The following is a 26569-nucleotide window of genomic DNA, read 5'->3' as shown; positions in this document are numbered from 1 at the left end:
CACATTTGGTCCTTGGCAGGTGAAAAATATGCACATTAGCATTATATATCCCTTTAATTTTGCATGACTCTTTTTTTCCAGGTAATTAGGCCAGAAAAATATTCAAGGCAGCTTTGCTTTTGGGCAGTGGAATTACAAAAAAGAGAAAGAAAAGGGGGAGGGGGAGAAGGCATTTAATAAATGTAGTTATTTGTATATTTCTACCGGTTTGTTTGTGGCCTGTGAAAATCCACGCTGATAAAACACATTTGTTAAGAGAGTCTATTATTACTTTATTAAAGTTATTTTGAGTTACAATTTTTTGATGCCCATTGATTTATTTGGTGCTACAAAGATTATTTTTCTGTTTTCTCATGGACAACAATGATTTCTTATGACTGGGACTTAGTATATCATGATGTTTGTTATTGGATTATATGAAAGAGATGAAAAAGGGGATTTAATTTTGGTTTTGTTTGATAAGTATTCTGTGCTGTGATAATTGATGGTAGTTATTACTAGTGCACTTTTTGTTGTTAAAAAATTTTACGATATTTCTTTCCTTACAGACCTTAGGAAATTGCATTAAGATGCACTGTAATCCCATTTTGGTCATTAAATGTACGCGCTGGATGAAATCTATCACGATATTAAAAAAAAAAAGAAGTTGAAGTTGCATGCTCAAAATGCTCAAATGTGAATGAAATGTTTTCTTAAAATGCCTTATAGCCAAGATATTACAGTAAAATAATGGAAGGGGAAATAACTGTCCCGCCAGCTGAGCGAGTAAATAGATTTTCAGCACTACAGGGCAGGAAGGTCACACTTACATGTTATCAACATCTATACTGAAGCTCAGTGCCTTTCAAAGGCAGTTGCCTTTCTGAGTCTCCCTTGCTGTGGTCTTGCCCTCCCTCTTCACAAGCTTGCAAGGAACTGGAATATTTGAAAGGATTACTTTGTCTTAAACAGCAGAGGAACCGCATTCCTCCTGCGTGCTGCGCCTCTGTGTGCCACTTTGTGTTTCCTGACACAAGGACAGGGTCAGCTGGCTGAGTCTGGTGTTGCTGTTAATGGAATGTGACATGCTGTTGAAGTGATTAATTAATCTCCAAAATGTTTTGAAAGAGGGTTTCTTTGTTTTTGCATTTTACCTTCACTGATTTATAATGATTATGGCTTTCATTATAAAGGGGAAAAAAAAAATAAAAGGAAAAAAATTAAAGTGATTGCAGAACTAGGCTGTACCTGCAGAGAGATGTGCACAAAGTTATTTTGCAAGTATATAGCTACCTGAGTGTGGTCTGAACAACCACTATCAATCTGGCATCTAGTGGTCCTGCCCTTCCTCATTTTTCTCCACCATGCTTTCCCACTCCTTCCTTCTGGCTGAGCTTGTGTTTTACCCAATGCACAACAAGCTGGTTTGGGAACCCAGCTCAAAATTAATCCTACCAAAATATTGGTAGGTTGCCTCCTGGTTTCATTAAAACGTACTTGTCCAGGATCCAGTGGAAAATGCCTACTTTTCTGCACAGTTTTTAATTTTGGCATTAACACTGGCAGTGTTGTTCAGGGAAAGGTTATTGCAGTAAGTGTTCTCATCACCTGGTCGAAAGAAAAAGGGCTGCCATTCGCAAGAAGTGGCACAGCTTTCCAGTGTGCTTTCTGGGCCAGTGCTGGAGGAATCCAAAGCATGTGAGCTTAACTGCATGGCTCCTGTGAAGTGTGATTACTGTTATCTGGGAGCTTTTTGTAAATTCATGAATGCCTTGTCATCTAGATTAAAACCAAACCAGTATGTGTAGGGGATATGTAATTTTTTTCCTCAGAAGTTTACAGACTGGGAGGGGTGCATATCCACGGTGAAAGGTCAGACTGCCCTCCTCACTTAAGCTCCCTGATTTTCAGGGTACTTTAACACAACACACTGGAGGTTTCTGTAGTGATCTGGAGGGCTAAAAATGCTGAAAAGCATTTACAGCATTAAACATGCAATAAGGCCGCAGTCTGAAAGCCTGGCAGACACGCATCTACCCGACTCCCTCAGGATCTTGGCTGATCCCTTTTCTGCAGACCTGGCTGCTCGGCTGATTCCTCTCTCCTTCCCTCATCCCCCTTCCTGCTGTTTTCTCCTATTAATGAGCTGTTCCACCTGCATCCCTCCCCAAAGCACTTCAGCTCTTGGCCATCTGTCACGCTTACTGCGTGTGCATCCTCCCCGTTGGTGCCGGCAAGCACTGACCTTGAACTGGATGAACAGCTTACACACTGGCACATGGCCTCGTATTCTTATGAATAACTCACTTTCTGTGTTGCATAGGAAATGGCATGAAACATTCCTGGGCTGCCTAGGTGTAAATGCTTTGCCTGGACGTACAGTTTCCAGGCAAAGATGTGTCCCATGAGACTGCAGGGGCTTGCGGTGTGACACATGGGCCTCTACAAAGGTTTCACCAGGCATTGAAATTCATGCCCTGCCCTAATAACACAGTTGGTTCAGGACCCATCTTCAGCTATTAGCTGCAGTTTTGTACAAAGCTTTTACAGGTGACTTTCTTCACGCGTGAAAATCTGCAAAATGGCTCCATGAGTGCAGTGAGGCTAAGCGTATTTTCCAAGGCAGATTATTTTTGGTTTGCTTAAGAATAGCTTTAGGTGAATCAGCAAAAAGGCTTCTCGACTTCCTCTCTCTGTGTAATTATAAGATGCAATTCTAAATCAGGTGCTTAGTCATGGTAAATTGTGAAAACTGTGCTGCTCATTGGCAAGCTGTTGTTATATTGAACATATTTATTGTGTTGTTTTTTCTTAAAAGGATGTTTGACTTGAAACGAGCTGAAGAGTAACTTAAATGGCAAGAACCCGTGTTTTTCAAACTGTTACAGGATAGGATAACTAAACATGACAGGTGTTCATGGTTTTCTGACAAGTTAATTTAGAGTGATTTGCAGTGTTATTACAAACCTCACCCCCAAGCTGAATTCAGTCTGTTAAAAACTACAGAGCAAAACCTTGGTGCTTGCCAGTGTAAGGGGTATATATGTTGTCAGGTGAGGCTTCCAAATGTCAGGGAATTTCATGTCAGAACTCCTCGGAGTCCTTGCACTGTAATGCAAAAGCTGCAGAGAGCCCATAGTGCTGACCACTATGTCCAGCAGGATGAAGAGCAGCAGGAGAAAAGAGGGAGGACTCCATTTTCATTGTTTCATGGGGATTTAAGGAAATTTGGAGGCCCACAACCACCACCGAGGCCTGGTCTCTAGGGGACAAATGATGTTTTATTCACGATTTATTTATTTTTTTGGTGTGGCATTGTGTTTTAACAGTTTCACTCCTTGGCCCCGATGTACTACAGAGGGTCAGCAGCAGCTGTGATAGTTTATGACATCACCAAGCAGGTAAGGCTTTCTGCATGCTTTCTGCCTATGGTAAGTGCTCTACTCGGGCCCAGGTTTGATGCAAAACCTACAGCTTCAGCTGTAGCTTCAGCGGGGCTGAGGTTTGCAGCACCTCCGGAGGTCATCTGGTCCGATCCCCCTGCTCAGCAAGGCCACCCAGAGCTGGTGGAAATGAATTTTACTGCAAAAAAAAACAGCTGGCTGCTTTGTCAACTGGACAGAAATTCTGTCGTTTACACGTTACTGATTTAAAACCAATTATTTTTAAGTAAACATATAATCTCGTGTTTGCATTGAAGGACTGAAGTCTTCCATAGCTGCTTAACTTTGAAACCAGTAGTGAAATAAGTCTCTGACCTTTGGCTCAACATTATTCATTTGGAATGAAAATTGTATTTTCAGATGCTGAACTGCTCTTCCTCATTTCTTAGCCAGAGGAGGTTGGAGGCTCTAGCTGAATTCCTTTCTCCTGTTTTTGAAAGAAGCCCCCTACTGATAAAGCCAAGTTAGAGGAGACATTAATGGATGGATGGACATAACAGTTCACTTGCATTTTATTCCTATCTTGCAAATTGAATTATTTATTGCTAAGTTGACAAGGCTGAGTTGGTTCTCCAGTGCATTAGTGTAACGATCTGTGGCAGCGGATGGTGGCCACTATAGCACAGTGGTGCTATTCTCCTTTGCTAATTTGCCAAGAAAAGATGAGAATGAGTGAATTATACTGAACTGATGGTTATTTGTAATTTAAATGTCTGTTAGTTGATCTTGCAATGAGTTGTAAGAATAGAACTTGGTTTTGCCATCCTTTTTCCAAACTGATGTGGAACAACTCACAAAATAGAGGGGAAAGTAGGAGATGTGTATTTCACTTTTTGATGCCTAAAATTCACAGAGTTGACCATTAGAGTAGAATGGGTGTTTTTTCCCAAATGACTGACAGTGCTCCCTCTTTGGAGATGTTAAAGTTAATGTAGTAAAATGAATTTTTCTAGGAATAAAAGTGATTTTAATCCTATTAATTCAGTAGTGTGCACAAGTAGAAAATTTGCTATTAAAAGATAGGTATCATCAAAAAGTATTTGAATTTTGTACTTGGAGGGGAAAAGCCAGATGAATTGTCACCTGTCTCTTTCATTTACTAATGAGTAAACTGAGGTTTACCAGGTCACAAATTTGGAAATACAGGAGTGTGGCTGTGTGTGTGAGAAGGAGAGAGAGGGGTCATTGAAAACTCTTCTGGACATTGCTGAAAATATGAGAGTGACTGAGATAATCCCTTAGGCAAAAGCTGAAATGAGACAAATGAAGCTCATGTGAAAAATGAAGGAAATCAGTTGCTAAATAAACTTAAAAGAAGAGCTGTGGCAGTTTCTTCGTCAGTGAATATTTAAGAGAAACATTCAGTGCTGCTGTCTGAATTTAAGAAGAGATTGGACTGTGCACTTAGTCACATGGTCTGAACTTTTGGGTAGACCTGTGCGGTGTCAAGAGTTGGACTTGATGATCCTTAAGGGTCCCTTCCAACTCAGGATATTCTATGATTCTATGATTCTATGCTTGAAAATAAAGAAATTTAAAAATAGTGAACAAGTTTCACAATAGTGAAAATTTGGGGCAGTCTTATGATGTAGTTTGGAAAGTGGATTGCATAGATCCATCAATCTTCTTTTGGACTTGAGGTCTATGAAACTATTACATTAGTACTGTCAAAGCTGTGCTCCTCTGACTTGAAAAAAAAACAAAAACAAAAAAAATCAAATAGAAACATCAATGGCAACTACGCTTTTAGCTTATTTATCATCTCTCTGATTTAGGATTCATTTCATACTTTGAAGAAATGGGTGAAAGAACTAAAAGAACATGGTCCTGAAAACATTGTAATGGCCATCGCTGGAAACAAATGTGATCTTTCTGATATCAGGTAATGCATCCATTTTTCCTGTTGCTTTGATTGCAGTGACTTTGATTGCGTTTTCTTCCTTCTAGTAACCAATTTGCTTTACTTTTGTCTTCCAATCATGTTAAAAATGCGGAATATGTTATGGTATGAGCAAACCCAGCAATGAAAAACTCAGCTAGAAGGATGGGCCTGAGGTAGAGTAACTTTATTCAGAGTAATTTTGAGAACTTGTGCTTTATGCTTTGCAACAACTGAAACTGTCTCATATGGGATGTAGAAAGTGTGTGGGTTTTTTTTGTGTGTGTATTTTTTTTCGAGCATGACCTTCAGGTAAGACTTGTCACCTGTGTGGAGCAAGAACGTTTTGGGAGAGTGAGGGGAAGGCAGAATCTGCTGAGATTATGTTGTTTGGGATGAGAGCGAAGCTAGATTCACTCTTTTGCTTGTTAGCTGTATTTTGGGTTTGCATTTATCCTTTTGGGGAGTGGAAGCACATTCTGTTGCACAACAGTGAAACCTTTGTGTCAGTCCATGACTATTATTTCTTGCTTCAGCTCCATGGCTATATTTGGCTCTCTTTTACGGACGTCAAAGACTGTCATGGTTGTTCAGATACATCCCCGTTGTTTTATAGTCATTATTTTGACCCAGGTTCACTAGAACTCTGAAGCACATGTGTGTCTTGAAGTAAGTGATGCAGTGTTTAATGACTCAAGGAATATATAAGGGTTGAGCCTGTGTAATTTTTTTTTCTCGCTCCTCAGTCAGTCCTAAACCAAAACAAAACTGAGTCACAGCTTTCTGTAAAACCTGAACAAGCCCTGACACTGGGGACTCCTGGTTTTCTAAGAATGGGGGACACAATACGTTGGTATTTCCTACATGATGAAGTGATATGTTTGTCAGCATGGTGAAACTGAGTCCTGTACTATGAAATATTAAAGGTCTCCAAATTTGAAGCAGAAACAAGAGGAAAGGATGTTCAGAAAAAATATAAGCTAAAATCAGCTGGCAGGAATCTGAGCTTTCAGTTGCCCTGAGAGTCACTTCAAATTTATTGCTTAAATGTTCTGAGCAATACATTTGCCCGATTAAATCAAGGATAATAAATTTGGAGATTGTCAAAAATGGCACTAATTGCAAATGAATCTATAGCCTCTCCTCCCCCTCCCTTCTGGTAGCATTTGCTGTGGCTGCAAGCTTTCAAATGTGTTCTACTGGAGACGTGTTAATGTAGGGACATGAAGAAAAGCTTGCACTATAGACGTGTTGTGAGAATACCGTGGTTCCTCAGTGAGTGACTGTGCTTTTCCTGCCACGTTACCCACCACGTTTACTCAGACGTTACGTCTACTGATTGCTGATCATCCATTTCTTGCTCCTGTTTGGCCAGTGCAGCTCTTCCATGCACAAAATATCCTAGTGTTTGCATAGTGCTCATTGTCTTCAATGAACTAATATCTCTTAGTCATTTTGTTGCCCTCCCCCACATACTTATGAGAAGCTTTGAGAATTTTTTTCCTCTTCAATTATTCTTTCTGCATCCTCTCAGCCTTTTCTCTTTGTAAAGTCATCCAGCAATGTGAATTTAAAGAGATTTTTGGTGGACAAATAGAGAGCAGACTGTATCGTACACTTTATTTTCTCAGTTTTTCCAGAAATCTGATTGTTTCTGCAACACATGTATCTGTATGTATTCTCTGTCTGCTTTATGTCTTAAAAGTGTCTTCAGTAAAAATGATTATAGGTGGAATGTGTCACCAATTTATCACACTGTCTTCAATGAGTAGAAATGCATATGTGTTTGGGCACGGAGAATTTAAAAATAAAACAATGTGAGCACACAAAAGCAAGCTGCTGTTTGTATGCTTTTTTGGCATCTCTGTTTGGTTTTGTAGAACTTCTGGCAGATATTTTGTTGGGAATTAGAGAGACAGCTGCTTTGAAAACCTACATGAATGGAAGCAATAGAGGACTGGCTGACCAGGTCCCAGTTGATTTAATTCTGCCATCTCTATGAAAGTAGGAGGCAATATAAGGAGGTATGAATGGAAGCAGTAGGAACTGATTCTTTTCCTCTGGCAAAAGGCTGGCACGATTTTTCATAATCATTGGCCATGTTACCCTCCTCATTTAGTATCTAAAAACTGTGTTTGATCTGCCAGATGGATTTGGGACACACAGTAGTCATGCTGCTTTTCACAGTGTTGTTAATAGGCTATCAGCAGTTCTTGGTGCTTTGTGGAAGTAAATTTCTTCTTCACTTTGAAGGATTTTCTACTGCTAGACAGGCAGTTTTATTTAGTATAAATCCCCATCTTTGTTATAATGCTGTTGACTATAATACTGCTGAATGTTTGGCATATTTTTAAGTAATAACCTTTTCCTACTGATATGTGTCCTGTCCTTCTGACAGGTCATTAAAAAGTAGTTTCAAAGGCAGAAGCTGAGATATAAATATGAAAAAGTTGTAAATGTCCTATATATATATATATATATATATGAGCAATAAAGAAGTAATAGTCATAACAGCAACTGAGTAGTGATTACTTCTCTAAAAATATGGTGCACCTTCTTAACATATCATGTTCACTGGAAAGTGCCAGGTCCTTGGTTAGAGAATCCATCAAAATTTCCTGCTCAGGTCTTTCCTCTATCCATCTAGAATACTTATTTATTTCAGTAACTATTCAGAAAATCTCAATGGCGATTGAATCAACAGAACGCTTTGGAAAGCATAAAATGAAATAATTGATAAATTTCAAAATGGGTATTCTTCTAACTTTCCCTGTAGGCCTGGAACTTTCTCAGCTTTCTCAACACTATGATGGTGGTTCTTCACCCATCTTAATGTTTATTCACTTATTGGCTTAGAGTTTGATCATTTCTGCTTTTTCTTTTGGACTGACATTCAGGCTATGCACATGTACATCAAGTGGAGTTTTCAGTTCCAGCAGCACTGGAGGGAGATATTTACTGCCATGTGCTGTGGGAGTTTATAGGCTTCCTTTAGAAATGTCATCAGAGAGGGCTCAGAAGTTTTGAGATGCTTCCTTGGAATATTCTTGTGTGCTGCTGTTTTATCTTTTCCTGGAATGCTGAAGTTTGCTTTCTTATCTAAGTTACAGCAAGCCTGCATTACATAACCCTATGCTCTGAAATGTCTGCTTTACTGTGGTTTGAATATTATGTTATGTAGTTAATTTTCTTTTTTACTTTTTTTTTTTTTTTTTTTTTTTATCTCCATGGCCATCCACAGATAGCAATACCTTTCATGATAAAGGCCAAGGTGCAGTTTCACAGTTAGCAAGGAGAAAGCTGCTTTCACAGTGCCTTCTTCATTAGAAAGACATGTAATAAAAAGAAGCAAGTAGTAGAAGCAAGCTCCAGATACTGTAATTGCAGTCTAATTTTTTGGAAACCATTTGTAATAAATCAGGAAATTATTCTGCCTCTTTAGATTTTTCCCATGAGCAGCAGACCTGAATTATTTAAAATAATATACCTCCATAAACTAACTGGGAAATTACACTGTTGTGCTCCCACTGAGATACCTCCTGTTAAAGTCCGAGACACTGGTAATAGGAAGAAATTGTACGAGGAATCTCTGGATTAGTACTTCACAGCTGTGGGGTGAAAGTGTTGAAGCAAATTCTGTGCAACATGCAACAGTAAAGCCATACAAAACACAGCAGTTGAAATACTGAACAACTGGAAATAAAAGTAACATTGGTGGCTTGGTACTTCAGCATGTGTTCACATGTTAGCATTCAGTTTCTCTTTCTGAGATGTTGCTCAAATTCAGGAAGAGCAGGGGTTACAGATAATGGCAGGCACAGCCGGGATCAGCGTAGCCACCTGGCTCAGGCAGATGCAACATCAGCGTGGGACTTGCTTTGTGTCTGAAGCAGTTATTTTGCATGTTGTGAACTGCATTTACCAATGTTTCACACATGAAGCCCTGGCTACGAAATGAGGACATGTGATTTTAGGATGGCATCACTTTGGTGACATGGCACAGATTGGTTTTATTCCCCCAGCGAATCTGGTACTCTCAGATTTGTTCTTGCCAATGAGCTTGGAGTCAATGGCTTTCATATTTCTTTTCAGAGCCTGCCTTACTTTCCTTCACATTACAAACTCTTAGATATGCGATGCTCTTATTGTTTTCTTCCACAGTAGTCATACGCTATGTTGTCTGAATACATGGTAAGGACAGTACTGCTGCTGGCTGCATCAGCAGAGCTGTAGGTCTTTTGTTAGTGTTTTAATGCTTTTCTTACTAAGGTCACATTTAAAAGACAAATAAATGGGGTTGTCATTTAATTTATCTCACTTCTTTCAAGGCATGCATTCAACAGCAGGTCAACAAATCTGTAAATCGGTCATTGGTGAAATACGGATATGTTGAGTGTGACTAAATGACAAAAGAAAAAGATGACTTCTTTTGCAGGGAGGACGAGCATACTAATGCTTTTCTGATTAGGCTGTGTTTAATGTTCCAGTGTTGCGCTGCAGGAAGCTTCAGATTTATTTAATGTGTGTGGTTGTACTGAACTGACAGTATTTAGCTGCAACGTTGTTTTTAAGTATATTTCTGTCAAGGCAGGCATCTATGACCACCTGAAACGTGTATCGCAATCATGTCATTTTATGTGTTTGAGAAAGAAGAAAAAAGAACATGAAAATGAAGCTATTTCAGAGGATGATGGGCAGTAGCTGTCCCTGGAGATATTTGGTACACTTTAACCCACAGTACTGTTGTGATTATCTTGTTTTTAAGAACTCACTGAAAGGAGTTCTTCTTGAAGGAAATCGAGTACATGATCAAAAGGGTTAATTTGAATAAACATGTATGTTCTAGATCTGGTTACCTTCCAAATATTACTACGTGACACATTCAAAAAACAAGCAAAACCCAGGGCCTTTTGATACAAATTATTTTGTGAAGTCCACAATGGTCTTTTGTATCTTGGATCAGTCTTTCTTGAGTTACTCTGCTGTATCCATGTGGGCCAGGGTGGAAGCAGGAATCACATGGTTTATCAACACATATTAATCATTCTGAGATAAAGATTTGAGCAATTACAACAAAGAAGCTATTTTTTAAACTAAATTCTTTTTTGAAAAACTGCTTTCATTTATTTGTCAATTTTCTTATAGGGAGGTTCCTATCAAGGATGCCAAAGAATACGCAGAATCTATAGGTGCAATTGTTGTTGAAACCAGTGCAAAGAATGCTGTTAACATTGAAGAACTCTTTCAAGGAATAAGTAAGTAAATTATATTATAAACAAGATTTTACTTATTTATTTTAAATGGTGATTGTTTAGAGGGCTTCTGGAAATGGTTGTCTGCTTCGGGTCTAAAGTCTTCTTTCCCAAGGACATCAAGAAATTCATTAGGCCAGTAGTGTGGCTGCTTTTTATGCAGATGTAAGCTAAGAGTGACTTTGAATGTGCTAGAGCAAAACATAGTAGATACAGGGTAGGCCTATTCCTTCTAAATCTGTGTCTAAATCCCAAACTGGGTCATATCTTATGTTTCAGACCAAGTCTGTTGTAGAGGAGACGCTGCTGATCTTATCATCATGCTGATAAAAACATAAATGTTGAGAAATATGCCTGGAGGGCTACAACAAGTAGAAAACAGTCATTGCAGTGGAATCCATTAAAACAAACAAACAAACAAATAAATAAATAAATAATCTCTCTAAGTCTTTTAACAAGATGAAGTTGACGTTCCTTACAAGGATCAGAAAAAATGTCTGGTTCAGTTTGTGTCCTATGAATTCCACTTTGAGTCTCTGGCTAAGAGTGGGGGGAATTGCAGGACCCTGTGGGCTGAAAGAGGCCTCAGGAGACCTTCAGTCCAACTTGTCCCTCAAAACAGACTTGCTAGTGAGTTCAGACCAGGTTGCTCAGGCCTTTTTCCAGCTGGGCCCAAGGGTAGATGTCCCACAACCTGTCTGGGCAGCCAAATTCAGTACTTAAATAGTCTTCACAGTGGCATGGCCCTCTCCGTCCACCACACCCCATATCAAGTCAGAACCTCCCCTGGTTCAATTCTTGGCCACTGCCACACCAGTTTGCCAACATTTTTCTTAGGTTGTGGTGCCCCGAACTGGAAGCATTACTCAGCAGGCGTTACACTATCTAGGGGGAGCTAAACACTTCACTTGATCCTACTGGCTTAAGTGTTGTTGGTATGACTCTGGATGCTGTTGGCCACCTTTGCTGCCAGGGAGCACTGCTGGCTTGTGCTCAACTTGCTGCCCACAGGTCCTTTGTGGCAGAGCTTCTCCCTGGGCTGCCAGTCCCCAGGCTGTCTTGTAGCCAGGGGCTCTTCCTTTCCCCATGAAGGACTTGGCATTTGTCCTTTCTGAATCACATAATGCTCCTGTTGTCTCACTCCTCCTTCTAGCCTAATGCCTTCTGAACAGCAGCCCTGCCCTCTAGTATATTGACTGCACCTTTGAATTTGAGGCTTGGAGTAGGTGTGTATTTTTTCTCCTTCAGGTCACCAATAAAAGATGTTAAGCAAGGTACCTGAAGCACTCCACTTGTAGCTGGCTTACAGGTAGATGCATGCTGTTAACCAGTGGCCTTTAAGTCTGATGATCCAGCCAAATTTTCACACAGCTAATAGTCTACCTATCTAGACTATAAAAGCCTGACTTGGGTATATCAGGATGCTGTAGGAGAAAATGTTGAAAGCCTTGCTGAAGTCAAGGTAGGGTGACATCTAGTTCTCTCCCCTCATCACAGATCCAGCAAGATTTCGTCATTTAGGGCAATAAGGCTTGTCAGGTATGGTTTACCCTTGTTAAGTCCATGCTGAGTGGTCCTGTTCATGTTTATGTTCATGTCCTTTACTTTCATGTGCTCGGAAGCAGCTTCTAAGAGGATTTGTTCCATGTTTTTTCCAGGAAGCAGAGCGAGGCCGACCAGCCTGTAGACCCCAGGCTTATTATTCTTGCCCTTTTGGAAGACAGATGTAATATTTGCCTTTCTTCAGTCATAGGGGACCTCCCTCAATGTCTCAAACCTTTCAGATATGATAGAGATCATAAAGATCAGCTTTGCAGTGACATAGGGTCTCTTTCCCTGTGCACCCTCAGGCTTGTAGGGGTTGAGAGTTCTTAAAAGCTCCATGACTTGATCCTCTTTCATCACTAGTGGTTCCTCCTCTCCCTGAATCCTGTTTTTGGGGGTGCAGAGGCCTAGGAGACTAGTCAATAGGAGGCCAGCTCAACCTCACCTTTATTTCTCTAAGGTCTTTATTTTATTTTATTTCCCTTCATGTATTCATAAATCAGCTGGTATTATCTATTATGTTTTGCCTGTTCAAGTATTGCTGGGCTTGCATGGGTTGTATTTGAAATTGTCAATGAGAACTGATTTTCCTAGAATACGTCTACCTTTCTGTTACGTCCTTTGAAAAAGGGCAAATGTGTAACATGGCTGTCTGGAGGAACCGGTTCTTCCTTGTGATAGTTTATTCCTTGCCTGTCTCTGATGGTTGTGAATGTTCTAGCGGAGGAACTCATCCTTGCCACGTAATTAGATAATTAGTTTCCATTTTTGATAGGCAGCGCTGCAGCTGGCAGCATGAACTGCCCCTAATAATGGGTATATTAGATGAGGAAAATCAGCTAAATTGAATTTCGTATGAACTAGATAAGCAGGCAAGTGCACTTAATACCACAGGCAATTATTTCTATATATAGAAATATTAGGTCTCAGTGGATGTACTCGTGACTTTATCAAGTACTCAGAGGAGAGAAAGGAGAGATTTGGTAGTATGTGCTCACAGAAATACAGTGAAAACCAAGTGAAAAACGCTTAGCTAGCAGGAGAAATGAATTAGCATGATTATGACAGAGTAAAGGGATATCTTTCTGATGTGTTATACCACTTCAGTCTTTGTATTTAGGGCTCCAGTGAGCAGGCTGCGACTTCAAAAATAGCCTATCTTTGGACCAAGTTGCATGGCAACATTTCTGCCTTTTCTGCGTTTGAAGCCCCTCTGTGGGGCTCCAACCCTGTTGACAGTTTCATTCATGTGGTGTCCTGTAGGTCTTGCTGCTGCTTTGGGTTTGCTTTCATGCTGCCTGAGAGATTGTGCCCTTCTCACTGTGCTTCTGTAGAAGGGCATGGTGCAGCTCCCCAGCCCCAGAGCAGAGGCAGCAGCTACTGTGTACAGCGGCTCTTGTAGGTATACTACCTTAATGTATTGTCTGCTTTGCAGTCTGCATTGAAGAGGAGATTCCAACACGTGTGGAGAATTTCTCCATTAAAAGCCTTCCCAAAATAGATGCGGCAAACAGAAAGGGTAGACTACATTTTAATTTATCTGAAAAGTTACCTTCTGCTGGCTTACATATTATATTTCCAAGGCTGTTTGAGCATAACCATTTCAGCTTTCTAAAGTGGATAACAGCTGTCTCTTTTGCAGGGGAAATACTGTGAATGGAGTGAAATAGTATAATGGGAAAAAATTACTCCATGTAATGATAAAGAGAAAGTGGAAAATAAAAGGGAAACTGGATCGTTTTGCTAACAACCAGATAAATCTTGACAAAATTATAAATGGAGTCATCTGTCTGTAACCTCCATAAAGTTATTATATTGCATTGTTTTTAAAAGTTTTTTTTTTTTTTTTTTTTCTGATAAGTCTTAGGATTCGAGTATTTGACTGCTTTGAGGTATGTCTTAGTTGCAGAGCCTCAAAACAAATATGTTATCCTTAATTCTTCACATGAAAGTACAAGATGTGAAAGACTAGAATCTGCAAAAACTTTTGATTTTTTGACAGTGGGGCAACTCTGGTGGGACAGGGACTCTGCAGGCAGTATACTTAGGCTGATAAAGTTGGGGATGCAGATTTAGCAAGAGAGTCAGCAAAGTCGGGTGTCCTCTGTGCTGGAGAGTTTTCACCAAGCTGCGTAATCAAATGCAGCTCCTGGCTGTCTCTTGTACCTCTGTGATTTCAGACGGCAAGCCAGTCAACTTAGCCTGATTACATTTAGCAGCGCCTGACTGAAGGCTTGCTGTGATTGTGAAACATCACGTGGCTGCTTATTTCTCTGTAAACAAGAAAAGAATGTCATTAGTACAGTCATATATTCCCTGCTTGGATTAAATTTTTCCAGATGACTTTCTTGAAAGGTTTTTGGCATCAAAAGGGTTTCAGATTTTTATATATATATAAGATTATATATTATGATTATATATAATGTATTTATTTCATGTGTTCCAGTGGTTGTGTTGTTTATGTTTGTTAGGGTTTCTTGTTTTGTTTAAAAGATAAGCGTCTATGCAAGTGATTGCTAATTAAGTTTTGATTCCCAGCCTTAGAAGAATCACAGCCCCTAGGAGATGCTGGGAACTCGCCACTTGTATAGACTTCAGCAACAGCAAAAATGCCAGGAATGTATTTAAAAATAGTGGTAAAAGTTGTGGATGTGTGTTGGGTCACACCACGTCTGTATGTCCCTTCTTGTTTATGGGTACACTGCAGTACACTGACCGCTGATTGTGCCTGTGAAGGCAGCTTACCCATCAGGTTTTAAATGACTAAACAAGCTTTCCCAAGCAATCACACCCTTGTAATTTTCAAACACCCGCTCATTTAACAAGTAAAACAAGCCTTCGTTACATTATTCAAATCTAGTACACACCCAGCTGTTTCTCTTCAGTGTGTGTGTGTGTGTATACTGCCTGTTATCTGAGCATGGAGGTGCCCCAGATACGAAAGAGAAGATTACATAAAAGCCACCCCTGCAAATGCCAGCTGAGATGTACCTCCCAGGTTAACAGCCCTCCGCCTCCGCAGGTCCAAAGGTAAACAGGCAGTGGGACAAGTAAGCTGCTGAAGAATACCTAGCCAAATGAAATAGGAAATAGCCATGTGCTTAAGCGACAAATAAACTCTGGCTGTGCATTATTTCTTCAAGTCTGGCAAATATAGGGGCCGGTGTGCTACCAAAGGAACCAAGGTTGGAGCATTTCAGCATCCTCTGTGAAATGAGGAATAGGATTATCGGGGTTTCGCTGCAGAAGGCTTGTAAAGAGCTGTTATCACACTCCAGTCTTACTGATGGTAGTACTAAGAGCACAAGACAGTCTTATGTTTAACAATCCGTTGAAGAAAGTTCTTCCTAGAGTAGGCTTGCTAATTAGAGCAGAGAGTTTCTGTCTCTGGATACAACCTTTCATGTGGTAAATGCTCAGTTATACACATATGAAGCTATTGATTTTCTGATGCCTTGCCAGCAGCTCATATATTGAATATTTAATGTAACCCAAATACTTGTTTCCTAGAAATACTGGGAGATTAAAAAACAACAACAACAACAAAAAAGACCCTCTAGAGTTTATAGTTTAACCACTCATATACTTAACAGACTGCAGAGGAATGTATAAAATGGCCTTACTTACGTGAACAGAGTTGTAGGTGGGCAATTGCAGAGCTTTGTGTTGTTTTCATCGTGGTATCTTTTGATAGGCAGAGATCTGTGAACTACTGTGGAGAGGTCTGTGAAAGACATTTTAAGCAAATCAAATACTTTCATACTACAGTGAAATTCACATGCCACTTCTGGCATGTGATTTGCTATAGCCCAAGCTCATAACTGAATTTTTGTGGGGGATATTCACAATACTGTAAAAGATGGAAGAAGATTTGAGATTATATTCTTTACAGTTTATGGTCCCTGTGTTAGAGGATTATTTCTCCTCTTGCTTTCAAAATTTTGATTAGTGAGGCAAAATTTACTGGCCTTTGGACTAGTCTTAAACTTGTAAGGTCACGGAATTCTCTCCAACCATAGGTGAGCTTTTCAACATAACCAAATCAGTAAACTGAAACAGACCCAAATTAATTACAGCATGACCTCAACTCAAGATTGGAGCTCTTATTAATTAAAGTCTTTCTTTTTTATTAATTAAAGGCTTTCTGTTACTTATTTTGATGCATATAAGATTTTTTTTTTTTCTGGTGATTTTGATTACATGAACAGTATTGTCACATCCCCTTGCAAGAACTTGAATGTCACAATTTTATCCTTTTGCTTGGAAAAAAAAAAAACAATCTTGGAGATGCTATTAGATATGCTATTAGAAGTATTAAAATAATTGCAACCTATGTTTACTTATGCAATGTCCTTTATTGTAAATGTGTGCTACCTTGCATGAAAATTTACTGTGTGAAGTAAACAGCTGTCAGCTCCATAAATTGGGAAAATTCTGCTTCACTGCAGTATGGGTGAGAAGAGGAAAATAGAGACTGACTACTGGGCCAAACTTTATAACCCACATCAGAGACACTGGGAAATTCTAACATACCAGTGAAACTGGTTTCAAAGGATGAAGGGATTTGGGGAGATAAGAGGTGTGACTGCCATAAGTCCTACAAGCACAAAGGGTCACATATGCAAATGCCAAAACTGTTGGGTAAGATGTGCCTGCTGCATTCTGCTGTGCATTCACGGATGGCTGGCTTTGCTAATATGGTTTACAGAAAGCTGTACTTTGCAGGGGTTCACCTTGCTCTGGTTCAGCTAGCAGTTTTAGGAGGAGTTTCTGGCCACTGTCTAACCATTGTACTTGGGGCAGCCCAGCTTTTCTCAGGTGAGCCACAGCAAGCACGTTGTCAGAAAGCTGAGAGAAAACAGACATTAATTTTCCTTTCTCCTACACACACTAATTGACTATCTGTTCAGCGCTTACAACTGGAGCATCACATTCAAAAAGGAACAAAGAGAGCAGATTTTATTACTGTGATGATGCGTCATGCTTCCAGCTGCAGCAGAGCAATCCCCGTCTGCCTTTCTTCAAGATCTTCTTGCAGAGCTGTCACCCAGTCCCTGTTGCCTCTCTTGCTTCCTGCTCCAGTTTTCTTTTTTCTTCCCTCTTATTTTCTTTACCTCTTGTCCCTCCCTCCCTTCCTTTGCCTCTGGCACTCTCAGAACCACAATTCCCAGAGTGCCAATTAATCTCTTTGCATTACAAATCTCAGATTCAAAAGCAGGAGTTGGAACTCAGCCGGGCATTGGAGCAGACCCTGACCTTCAGACATGCCAGAAAGGGGGATATAGCTGATTTAGTGCTTCCCACCTGTTAACCTGGGAAGTTCACTTCAGAACCTTGATATTTCTGTAATCCTACCTTGAGCAGTCTGTTGTGATGATTATTATTTTATACATGATTATGTGCTTATTGGAATGAGATCATGGAGGACCCCAAGGCCTCTGCATAGAGGTGAATGTTTGCCAACAATTTCATTGCGTGAAATAATCTATGAAACATGCCCTAAACATTAGCAAAATTAAATCAAAATATGTAATTACATAATTAATGCAGGTGCAAAATCTAATTTAAATCACAGTCAATAGACTTGACTCCATGTAAGTGTCAGTGATGGGAACCATATGGAGCTTTATATTGCCTCTAGCAGAATGATTTAATAATGAATCTTGAAGTTCCCCCTTTTACCAGTTCTTAGATAAATGTATGCACATCTATTTTTCTCTAATCACCTATTTCATCTGGAATCCTAAAGCATGTGCTTGGTATTCTTTTGTCAAATGGTAAGCTGGCTGGCTGTGTCCTGCTCTGTAAAATGTGGAAAAGGTATTTGATTTATGGTCTAGTTTGTTCAGTTAAGCAACAGAAGAGTTCCATATCTCACAGAACTTTTGAGCTAACTCAGTCTTAACAGAGCAATATTTGGTCTGAGGAGGAACTGTCTTAATCTATCTATTTCTCGAGCAGAGAATTGTTGGGCCAAATGTTGGGGCACTACTGCTCCTATCTGATGTCTACTGCATGAAGAAAGTAGCATACATTAGCAGTGCTGTGGGTTATAAAAGGTAGAGGTAGATGAGCATCTTTTTTTTTTTTTTTTTTTTTAATTTTCTCTGGAACAGAAGTTATGTATGCCAGTGAAAAATACTTTTAAATTAGTATATACTTTTTAAAAAATTAATTCAGTTTATAACCTCTAGTGATCCTGACTCAGGGCCAGCTGGACTGTGTTGGTGTCAGCAATATTAGCGCTATGTTTATCAATAGCTGGATTACAACATGAGATGATGATGATCCTTTTAGGTAGCAATAGCAGTTGAGCTGTTTCAGAAGCACCAAATGCAGATGAAGGCTCGGCGTTTCTCTGCTAATCCTTCATGTTCTTTTGCAACGTAAACCTTTCCCTGTTACAGTGTGGTTGTGAGACTGGCTGCTAAGGAGGCCCAGGGGGAGACTATCAGCCACACAGCTTTCTGGCTGGTTATTTTCCTATTACCTAGATCCATTGCTCTGTAATGAAAGCATGCTTTCTAAAATTAATACCATTTCCCACGACCCTTAGTGAAGAATCACCATATCGTTTGCTGTGGAGCCGGTTCCCAGTTAGTTATTAGACTGAGCTTCATGCTCCAGCAGAGTTACTCCTGTCAGCTCCTCATCAGATGGTAAAAGTTCCTTGAGCAGGGATAAGTCTGGTTACTAAAATTAAAATGATTTAACTCAGTGGCTTAACAAATGCTGTAATAGGAGAAATAATGATAGGAGAAATAATAAACTCACCTACAAAAAAACAACCAACCAACCAACCAACCAAACAAAAAAACTCAAACTTGTAAACTTTTAATGTGTTTAAAACTTTATTTCCTTGCGTTGAATTCAAGGGGGGATATCAAAACAACAGAAAGCATGAGTGGTTAATGACAAACAGTACTTAAGATCAAAGCCCAGAATAATTAATCAGCAAATATTATGCCTAGAGATTTTTCTCTTTATGCTTGGTATCTGTTATCTACTTTTTAGAAAAAAATCATTATGAGAAATGAAACAAACCAAGGTGATTCTTAACCATGTGTCCTGCCCTGAACTGGCCCAAGTGTTTGCCGACCTTGAAGCTTACAATGTTTTTACTCCAAAGATAAGCTTGCCTGCTTGTTTGCATACCATCAAAGTGCTACAGAAAAGATTTGAAACTTACAAGAACTATGAAATACTGAATGAGAAACAGAGATAATAAGTGTTTAATGCAGACTTCTAAAGCAAAAGTTAAGCTAGTTTGCCTGTAAGAGCTCTCCTCTTCCCAACTTACTGTTAGAAGAAACAAATGTTTAGGGCTTGTTTGCTTAATGGTATCTTATGGAAACCATGTCCATAGATTCCAACTGTTTTTAGCTACATTGTGCTGTGGGACAAATGGGCAGGTTTTTATTTTACCTGGAAATGGTAGGTATGTCTCTAAAATGACAACATTATCTTCTTCGAAAGCCTCTTACAGATAATATGTTCTTCATAATTTCTAAAGCTTTCACGAATTAGTGGAGACAGTCCCCAAACAAAGCTGATAGAACTGATGACATCCTAACATCCCTGACCACCTATTCTGCTTTTCATTTTACCTCCAAAGGGCACTTAGGTTATGGCTAGATTTCTTGCTTGTATGCAGGGTGTAAAGCTGATATTTTACTAACCTAAAGTAGAGTGCAGAGCTGTAATGACAGTGCTTATACGTGCTTAAGCCCTCAAGATACTTGTTTCCTACTATGTTGGACCAGATACAGTATTTTTACCTTAGTAATATGATGAATTTTTGTCCTCTCATTCAGTTGTAGAAATACATAAGATTGTCTGCTCCAAAAGTCTCACTTTTGCTGTACAATACACCTGTTCAGAAATGATTGAACAAGATAGATGAAATTTTGATGGATTTGACCAAAGGTAACTTAGGGACAAGTTTGACCAATGAAGTATTGCTGTTTGATTTCATTGAGATTGGATTTTACCTGAACGGTTTTAATTCATTGCCACCACCCTCAGGTAATTTGCAGGACTCAGGCTTCAACATATATAAATAATTCATGGAATATTTGGAAAGAGAGAGCTGTGAATAAATACAGCAGAGGATGGGGAAATCTGAACTCTTAAGACCCACCTGAATTATGATCAGCTGTTCACCGAGCCTTTATGTTCTCGAAGTGTCATATAACAACAATTAAATATTTTGACTCTTGTTATTTAACATAGGTAAGAGTAAAAACAGGAGTAATTCACAGAATCTAGATTCAGCTTCAGAAAAAAATTTCCAGCAAATCCACAAGGTAGCGAGAAAGTAAGTTATCGTGACTGTAACCTCTGAGATACTGAAAGAGAGATGACACAGTAGGTGTAATGGAAAAGCCAGGCCTGACCAAAGACAGAGACCAGGGTTGGACTTGGGAAGATCTTGTTTTTCCTCTTACAATTCTGATAATTGAGCATATTATGGTATGTTGTCCATGAGTAGGTAAGCCAGTTAGACCAAAGATGCAGCAGTACTAACGAGACACAGGGTAGAGACGTGGATCAGTGCTTTATGCCCTGGGGGAGATGTCTACATCTTCTGTGATGGCTGAACTTCTTGCAGATGCTTAAAATAATCACCCCTTAAGATTATTAAGAAGTCAGGAGAGCTGGGGATGGGTGTTGTTAATTAATAAAAGCTGTCATCCATGGAGACATAGGTACCCCTTGAAGGACAGAGGGATTCAATAAGAACAGATTTGTTTTTCTTTTCCAAGTATAGGCAGTATGTGTTTAATTACAGTACTTTGTAAAGCTCTAGTGTACAAGGACTAAATGACATGCAGATTTAGGAGTGTCAAGATCTTGTTAAACTAGAACCATTCATGTTTAAGTGGAATTAGGAGAAAGCCAAGAATTTTCTGCATCTTAGTTGTGAATTTCTAAGTAAGAACTTTTTGAAATCCATGTGTAACAACTTCAGTGTACTTAGGGCTTTCTTTGATAGCCGTATTTCATATGTCTTTTTTAAATATTAAAACATCCTCCTTTCATAAGCAAATGCAAGGGGAAAAGATTCAAGGTACAAAGAAGATGGTTCTTTTCTGGTGAAACTTTACAGATGTAATTCTTATGGAAGCTAAATCATCCAATTATCTGCATGCGTTGTTAGTACATTGGGAAAATTGAATTCGCTGTGTCTCCTCATGTATTTCAGGTCGGCAAATTCCACCCTTAGATCCTCATGAAAATGGTAACAATGGAGCAATCAAACTTGGAAAGCAGACTTCACAGACGGGTAGGCGGTGCTGCTGACCCAACTTGATCTTCTGAGATTTACTTGAAAAACAACACCGTTTGCTTTTTCACTGAGAAAGGACTTCATGATCTCGGTGATGTGGCTCCTTATCTTGAAAGCAGTAATTTCAATACTTCCCGTGAGTAATAATGCAAGGACCAGAAGTGGAAAGCTTTACTTTAAAGTGATTTTGCAAAACTTACTTGGAAAATCCTCTCAAAATTACAACGTCTTAAGAATTCTGATTCTCTGTTTAAGCCACTGACTTTTTTTTTTTTTTAATAAAAAGAACCTTTTATATTATAAATTGTAGATTTGCTACAAAAACTTCTCTTCTTACATTGCAAAGTGGACTTGGCATGTCTTTAGAGCCTTCTGTGTAATAATAGGGTGCAAAAACACATAAAACCTGAGTTTTGGCTTACAGTTTCTCTGCCATCTTGCTAGCTGGACTCTGCTTCCATATTTTTCTAAATCTGTAGCTTCAACTTCTGCGTTTGGTAAATGCCAGCAAGAACTGGACTGAATTTGCTAATTAGAAAAATGGAAACAAAGGATGAGTGAGTGCAATTTTTACAGGCTACAAGTCAAAATCTGTGTCATAAGGTTGCTGTGTATGTGAAAGAAGGGATCGTCATGAAGGAGACTGCTGGACCCCGTGCAGTTCTCACTGCTCCAGAAAGAATGGAACTTGCAGCCACTACGCTTTGCCTGAAATGATTTCTTCTCCAGGGCACAGGCTTTATTAATCACTGAAATTGTAGAGAACACAAATGCCGGTTTAACCTCTGTTACTTACCATGTTTCCTCCAATTCTGTGTCCCAGACTGAAGTTGTCTCTGCTAAAAGATTCCACTTCTTTATTTCTAAAAGAGCACCACGCTGCCCCAGTGAGTTGGGAGGACTCCTTGGTTGTCTCACCTCAGCACCCCAAGAAGTCTCACTGCAGCTGTTTGAAGAATGGCAATTCTGTAGAAAAATGGTTTAAGAAAGCACCATATAATTTGGGCTTAAAGGCTGGAATATAATAAAACAAAGTAGAATGTTTCCTTACAAATGCAATTTTGTTCATTTGTGGAATAGTCTCTTCACCAACACGGGGATGCAGTTTGGAAGACCCATTGCTTGATACCTTTGAAGCTTAATGCACTTGGAAAAATACAGTGTAGAAAAATAAATCCAGTAGATGGCTACGTACTGGGAATATTATAAAACTGTATGTGCTCTCCACTTTCATCTTTTATGAATGTGTGTGATTGAGATGATAAATCATGGTGCTCTCTTCTTCATCAATTCAAATTGAAATCTGAACTAGGGTAAGGAAAACAGGCTTCAAAAGCAGAGTCCCAGCCGCATTTCTCAGCATTCATTTGTTCTCTTACTAGGAAAGTTAACCTCAGCGCACATTGTTGGGGGCCTTATGAAAAGTAATCAAAAGAGAAAAATAACTTCCTGCTATAAATCATAAACAGACAGGCTAGAGCTGGGCTTCTGTGTTTATGCATAAAAACAGACTTTATTGCTAGGTTGTGAGATTGCTTTGATAAATAGCAGTAAGTGTTAGCGCTTGAACCAGAGCTGGATATACTGAACAGGATTATTTCCTTTTCTTCAGAGGGCTGAAATAGTTAACATCAAGTGGGGTGTTCCCCACCTGCTGTTATCAAATAATCTAAACTGCATTGTTTTTTTCACCTATGCTCCATGTTTCAGGTATTTTGGATTCCTTTGAAAGAACTTGTACTTGAAAATTTGTCCTTGGATAATGCACGTAGACAAAAGAGCTACCAAGAGAAAGGATATTTAGGGTAAACTTTGTTATGTCGCCTGTGTTGATATAAGACCTGTGCCACTGCTTAGTTGCAGCAAGTATTTTACAGATAATCCAGCGTCATTCACATGAAAATTTAATGAGGATATGGGGAGGGAGACAGGCTCCTTTAGGGACCCTCCTATCCCATCCCAGTGTAAGCACGTCTGCATAGGGTGCTTGGCTCTTTTCCTGAGCTGTTGAGGAAGCCCATACAGCTACGGGAAAGCAGGGGAGGTTAACCAGGCCTGCAGTGCTAAAGAAATATCAAACTGATCAACAACACAGATTCAGGTAGTCGATGGGATCTGTGACCTCACACTGCAAGAGATCTGGTGATTCTCAAGTAAAACCCAGTCAAAGGCTAGACCCGTTACCAAGAAAACATGATAAGATTTAGCCCATGTTTTAGAAGAAGTTAGGAATTTTAGTTCAATGTATAGTAATTACGCATAACTGACTTGTTAACTTCTCATAAATCTGTCTGGCATCTTCCTTTTTGTAATGTGACATCTCAGAATGCATTAAACCCCACTTGAGATGTCTGAAAACTTTGTAAGACAACTCTAGAAGTACCTGGTATAGTCTGAATTTCTGCTGGAACTGGCAATTAATGTTGGTCTGTGTGGAATAGATACTGTCTTGAACAAGCAGTTCTCACAGCTGCCATTGAGCTGTTTGTGAATCACTGCAGGTTTGTGAGTTACATCTATAAATAGTGTAGAACTGGAAATTGTTACAATGGATCTCTGGCAGATTTTAATATTCAAATGCTAGCGAAGTAGGCTCAAAGGTATTTTTGCATTTGGTGGGCCAAATCTAAATTACTTTATTCTGCTTTTAGTCAAAGAAATCTTAAATGAATAAGGATTTTGATCAAATAAGTTCTTGAAATTTGGGTTACGGTAAGCTTCAGTGGACAGCTCTGAAGTCACAGGTGAAAATATAAAGCAACTGTATTGTATAGTTTCTTGCATATTCTTTGAAGACAGGGCCAGCATTCAATGATGATGTTGTCTATCTGCTGTTTGTCAAAGCTGAAATGCAGCTTTAACCTGCCTCTTCAAACAGGGGAATGGTTGGTTTCAAAAATCATGATTTTCAAATGTAAAATTCATGATTTCTGCTTTCTTCTGTTGCCTTCTTTGTTCAGAAAGTACCACCACCATTCTTAAACAGCCAGAAAAAATGACATACAAAAAAAACTCTGAGTCAAAAGTTTCAGCAGCAACCGTAATTCCTTAGTAGTTAATGGCTGGTTGAAAGCTAAATTACTGTATAGGAACACTTAAATCTGTAGCTGACCTGCTCTAATAATAATAATAATAATAATAATAATAATAATAGCAATAATAATAATAGTGCTGCAGTTCTTCACTGACCAGCTGGTGCTGGACTTGTTGAAGATTGGTTTCCCCAGGAGAGCTGTCAGCAGGACTGAAACACAAGCTGCAGTGCCAAGTATGCTTGGTGGAGTCTGTTTGCACCATGATTCAAGGCTGTGACCGTCCAGTTGTGGGTGACTTGCTTTTCCAGCTAGTCATGAACTAGTTTAAAAAAAAAAAGAAAAAAGGAACTAGTTTTCATATATGCTTTGCATATCTGTGTGTATATAAGTACAGTTTTATATTGCTATACTGACATGTAGTGTTTTCACTATGTCTGGTTCTCATATACTGCACATTGTATTCTGTAAGTACATTTTTTTTTTAATGATCATTTCATCTTTAGGAACTAAAAGCTACAGGCTGAAGGTTAGCAAGAAGATGAAGATACACATAGGTACAATTGTTGACTTGCCATTCTTATGCATGAAAATGGCATATTATAGAAAAAGTTGGTCTTGCAGACTGAGAAATCTACAAAACACCATTATTATCAAAGAATTGAGACTCAGAAGTATTGAAGTTGCACTAAAAAAAAAAGGGAAAAAAAAAAAGAAAAAAATAAAAAAAGTCCAATTATTTTTGTTCAGGGTACAGCAGGTCTATCTGAAGTGTTACAATATAACATGGGTATACGTTAACAACTAGAAAAGTTATCTATCATCCCTTGTCTTCTCACTAATCCTTCATGGCATGTGATGATAAGCATGACTAGATATAATGAGAGCACTCTGACTATAATCAGACCTTTTCAGTACAGTGATGATGTATTTTAGTATCCTACCCTTAATTATTTAAACTACAGTCAGTGATAAATTGTCAGTTTAAAATCACTTACTAAGTACTTTTTCTCTGTTTTGTTTATATAAGGGCTTTGATTGGGCTGGACCCACTCGCTTCATGTATAGGATGCTGCAATCTGTTAATACTTTAATTTCTGTTTTACATATTAATTGTATCATACCTAATAATATTTTTGCCCTAAAACGTAGTTTTTGTGTTTTATTTAACCTACAGTGATTAATGCTAATAAATGTTTTAAATACCTTTGATTTGGGGATGTCTGGTTTCAATAAAGCAGAACAAAATACGTCCTGCTTTTCACATTATTTGCTCTTGAAAAAGGGCTATCTGCAGATTATTTAATGGGTATTTAAAATGCTGCTTGAAACTGTGTGTGAGTGGACTGACCTTCTAGCAGAAGCTGAACGCATTCTGGGAGGATCATGGAGCTCAGCCGGGCTTTCAAAAAACAGGAAAAGAGCACCTGAAGATTCCTTTGCCAAAAGTTGTTTGACTTACCCCTTAGAAGAGAGGTACCTGAGTGGCCAGTACCAGCGTGGAAATTTAGACGAGTGGCTATCAGGAAAAAGTGGGCTTGTGGTTACCACTTGCTTGGAATAATAAAGGTGACTAGTATGGCTCATATGACACATAACTCTTTTGTACATTTTATATTTGGTGGCACATTTCTTTTACTTTTTATTGATGCCCCTTGAGCATGTCTTTAGGAATTAACACTCCCTTAAGAAGTATGCAGTATTTCATACTTCTTAGTGCTACTGTTTCAAGAGGCCTTTAAACTCACCTGAATTTGTTGCACTGTCCGATTCAGAGATTTAAGGTTACTAACACAGTGATGAGGATCACGAATAAAGGTCTTATTTTTTAAGGGAAAATAGGATTTTGGAGTAAAGCTTTTCTAACTACCATGATAAATTCAATGCACACCAATAAACGAGAAGCACAGTAAGAAATCTTAATCAATATCTTGACTTACAAGACCATGGTGACTAAGAAGTAACAGGTGACTAAAGCCACCATTTGTCTATGCAAGGAGAAACCAGTATTTCAGAGGGGATTATGTAGGCTGTGAGTTTACATCCCACTTGAAGATACCCAGCAAGATCTGTTCCCCATGCTAAAGCATTCATAATCACATTGAAAAATTACATATCTCTTTCCAGCTATTCAAAAATAAAAATGCACC

General features: G+C 39.0%; 1 protein-coding gene across 1 annotated transcript in view; it reads left to right on the top strand.

The window, feature by feature from the left end:
- Positions 1-25588, top strand: part of RAB31 (RAB31, member RAS oncogene family) — a 64105-nt gene extending 38517 nt beyond the window's left edge. Inside the window, exons 4-7 of the mRNA XM_084283236.1 lie at positions 3309-3380; positions 5198-5304; positions 10447-10556; positions 21304-25588. Coding sequence (XP_084139362.1) covers positions 3309-3380; positions 5198-5304; positions 10447-10556; positions 21304-21401 — 387 coding nt within the window. The 3' untranslated portion in view covers positions 21402-25588. The remainder of the gene's footprint in view (positions 1-3308; positions 3381-5197; positions 5305-10446; positions 10557-21303) is intronic.
- Positions 25589-26569: the final 981 nt, after the last annotated feature.

This window comes from Netta rufina, assembly GCF_964035555.1.
Source record: "Netta rufina genome assembly, chromosome: 2".
Lineage (NCBI taxonomy): Eukaryota > Metazoa > Chordata > Aves > Anseriformes > Anatidae > Netta > Netta rufina.
The sequence above is the reverse complement of the archived record's forward strand: the minus strand, read 5'-3'. Positions and strand labels throughout refer to the sequence as shown.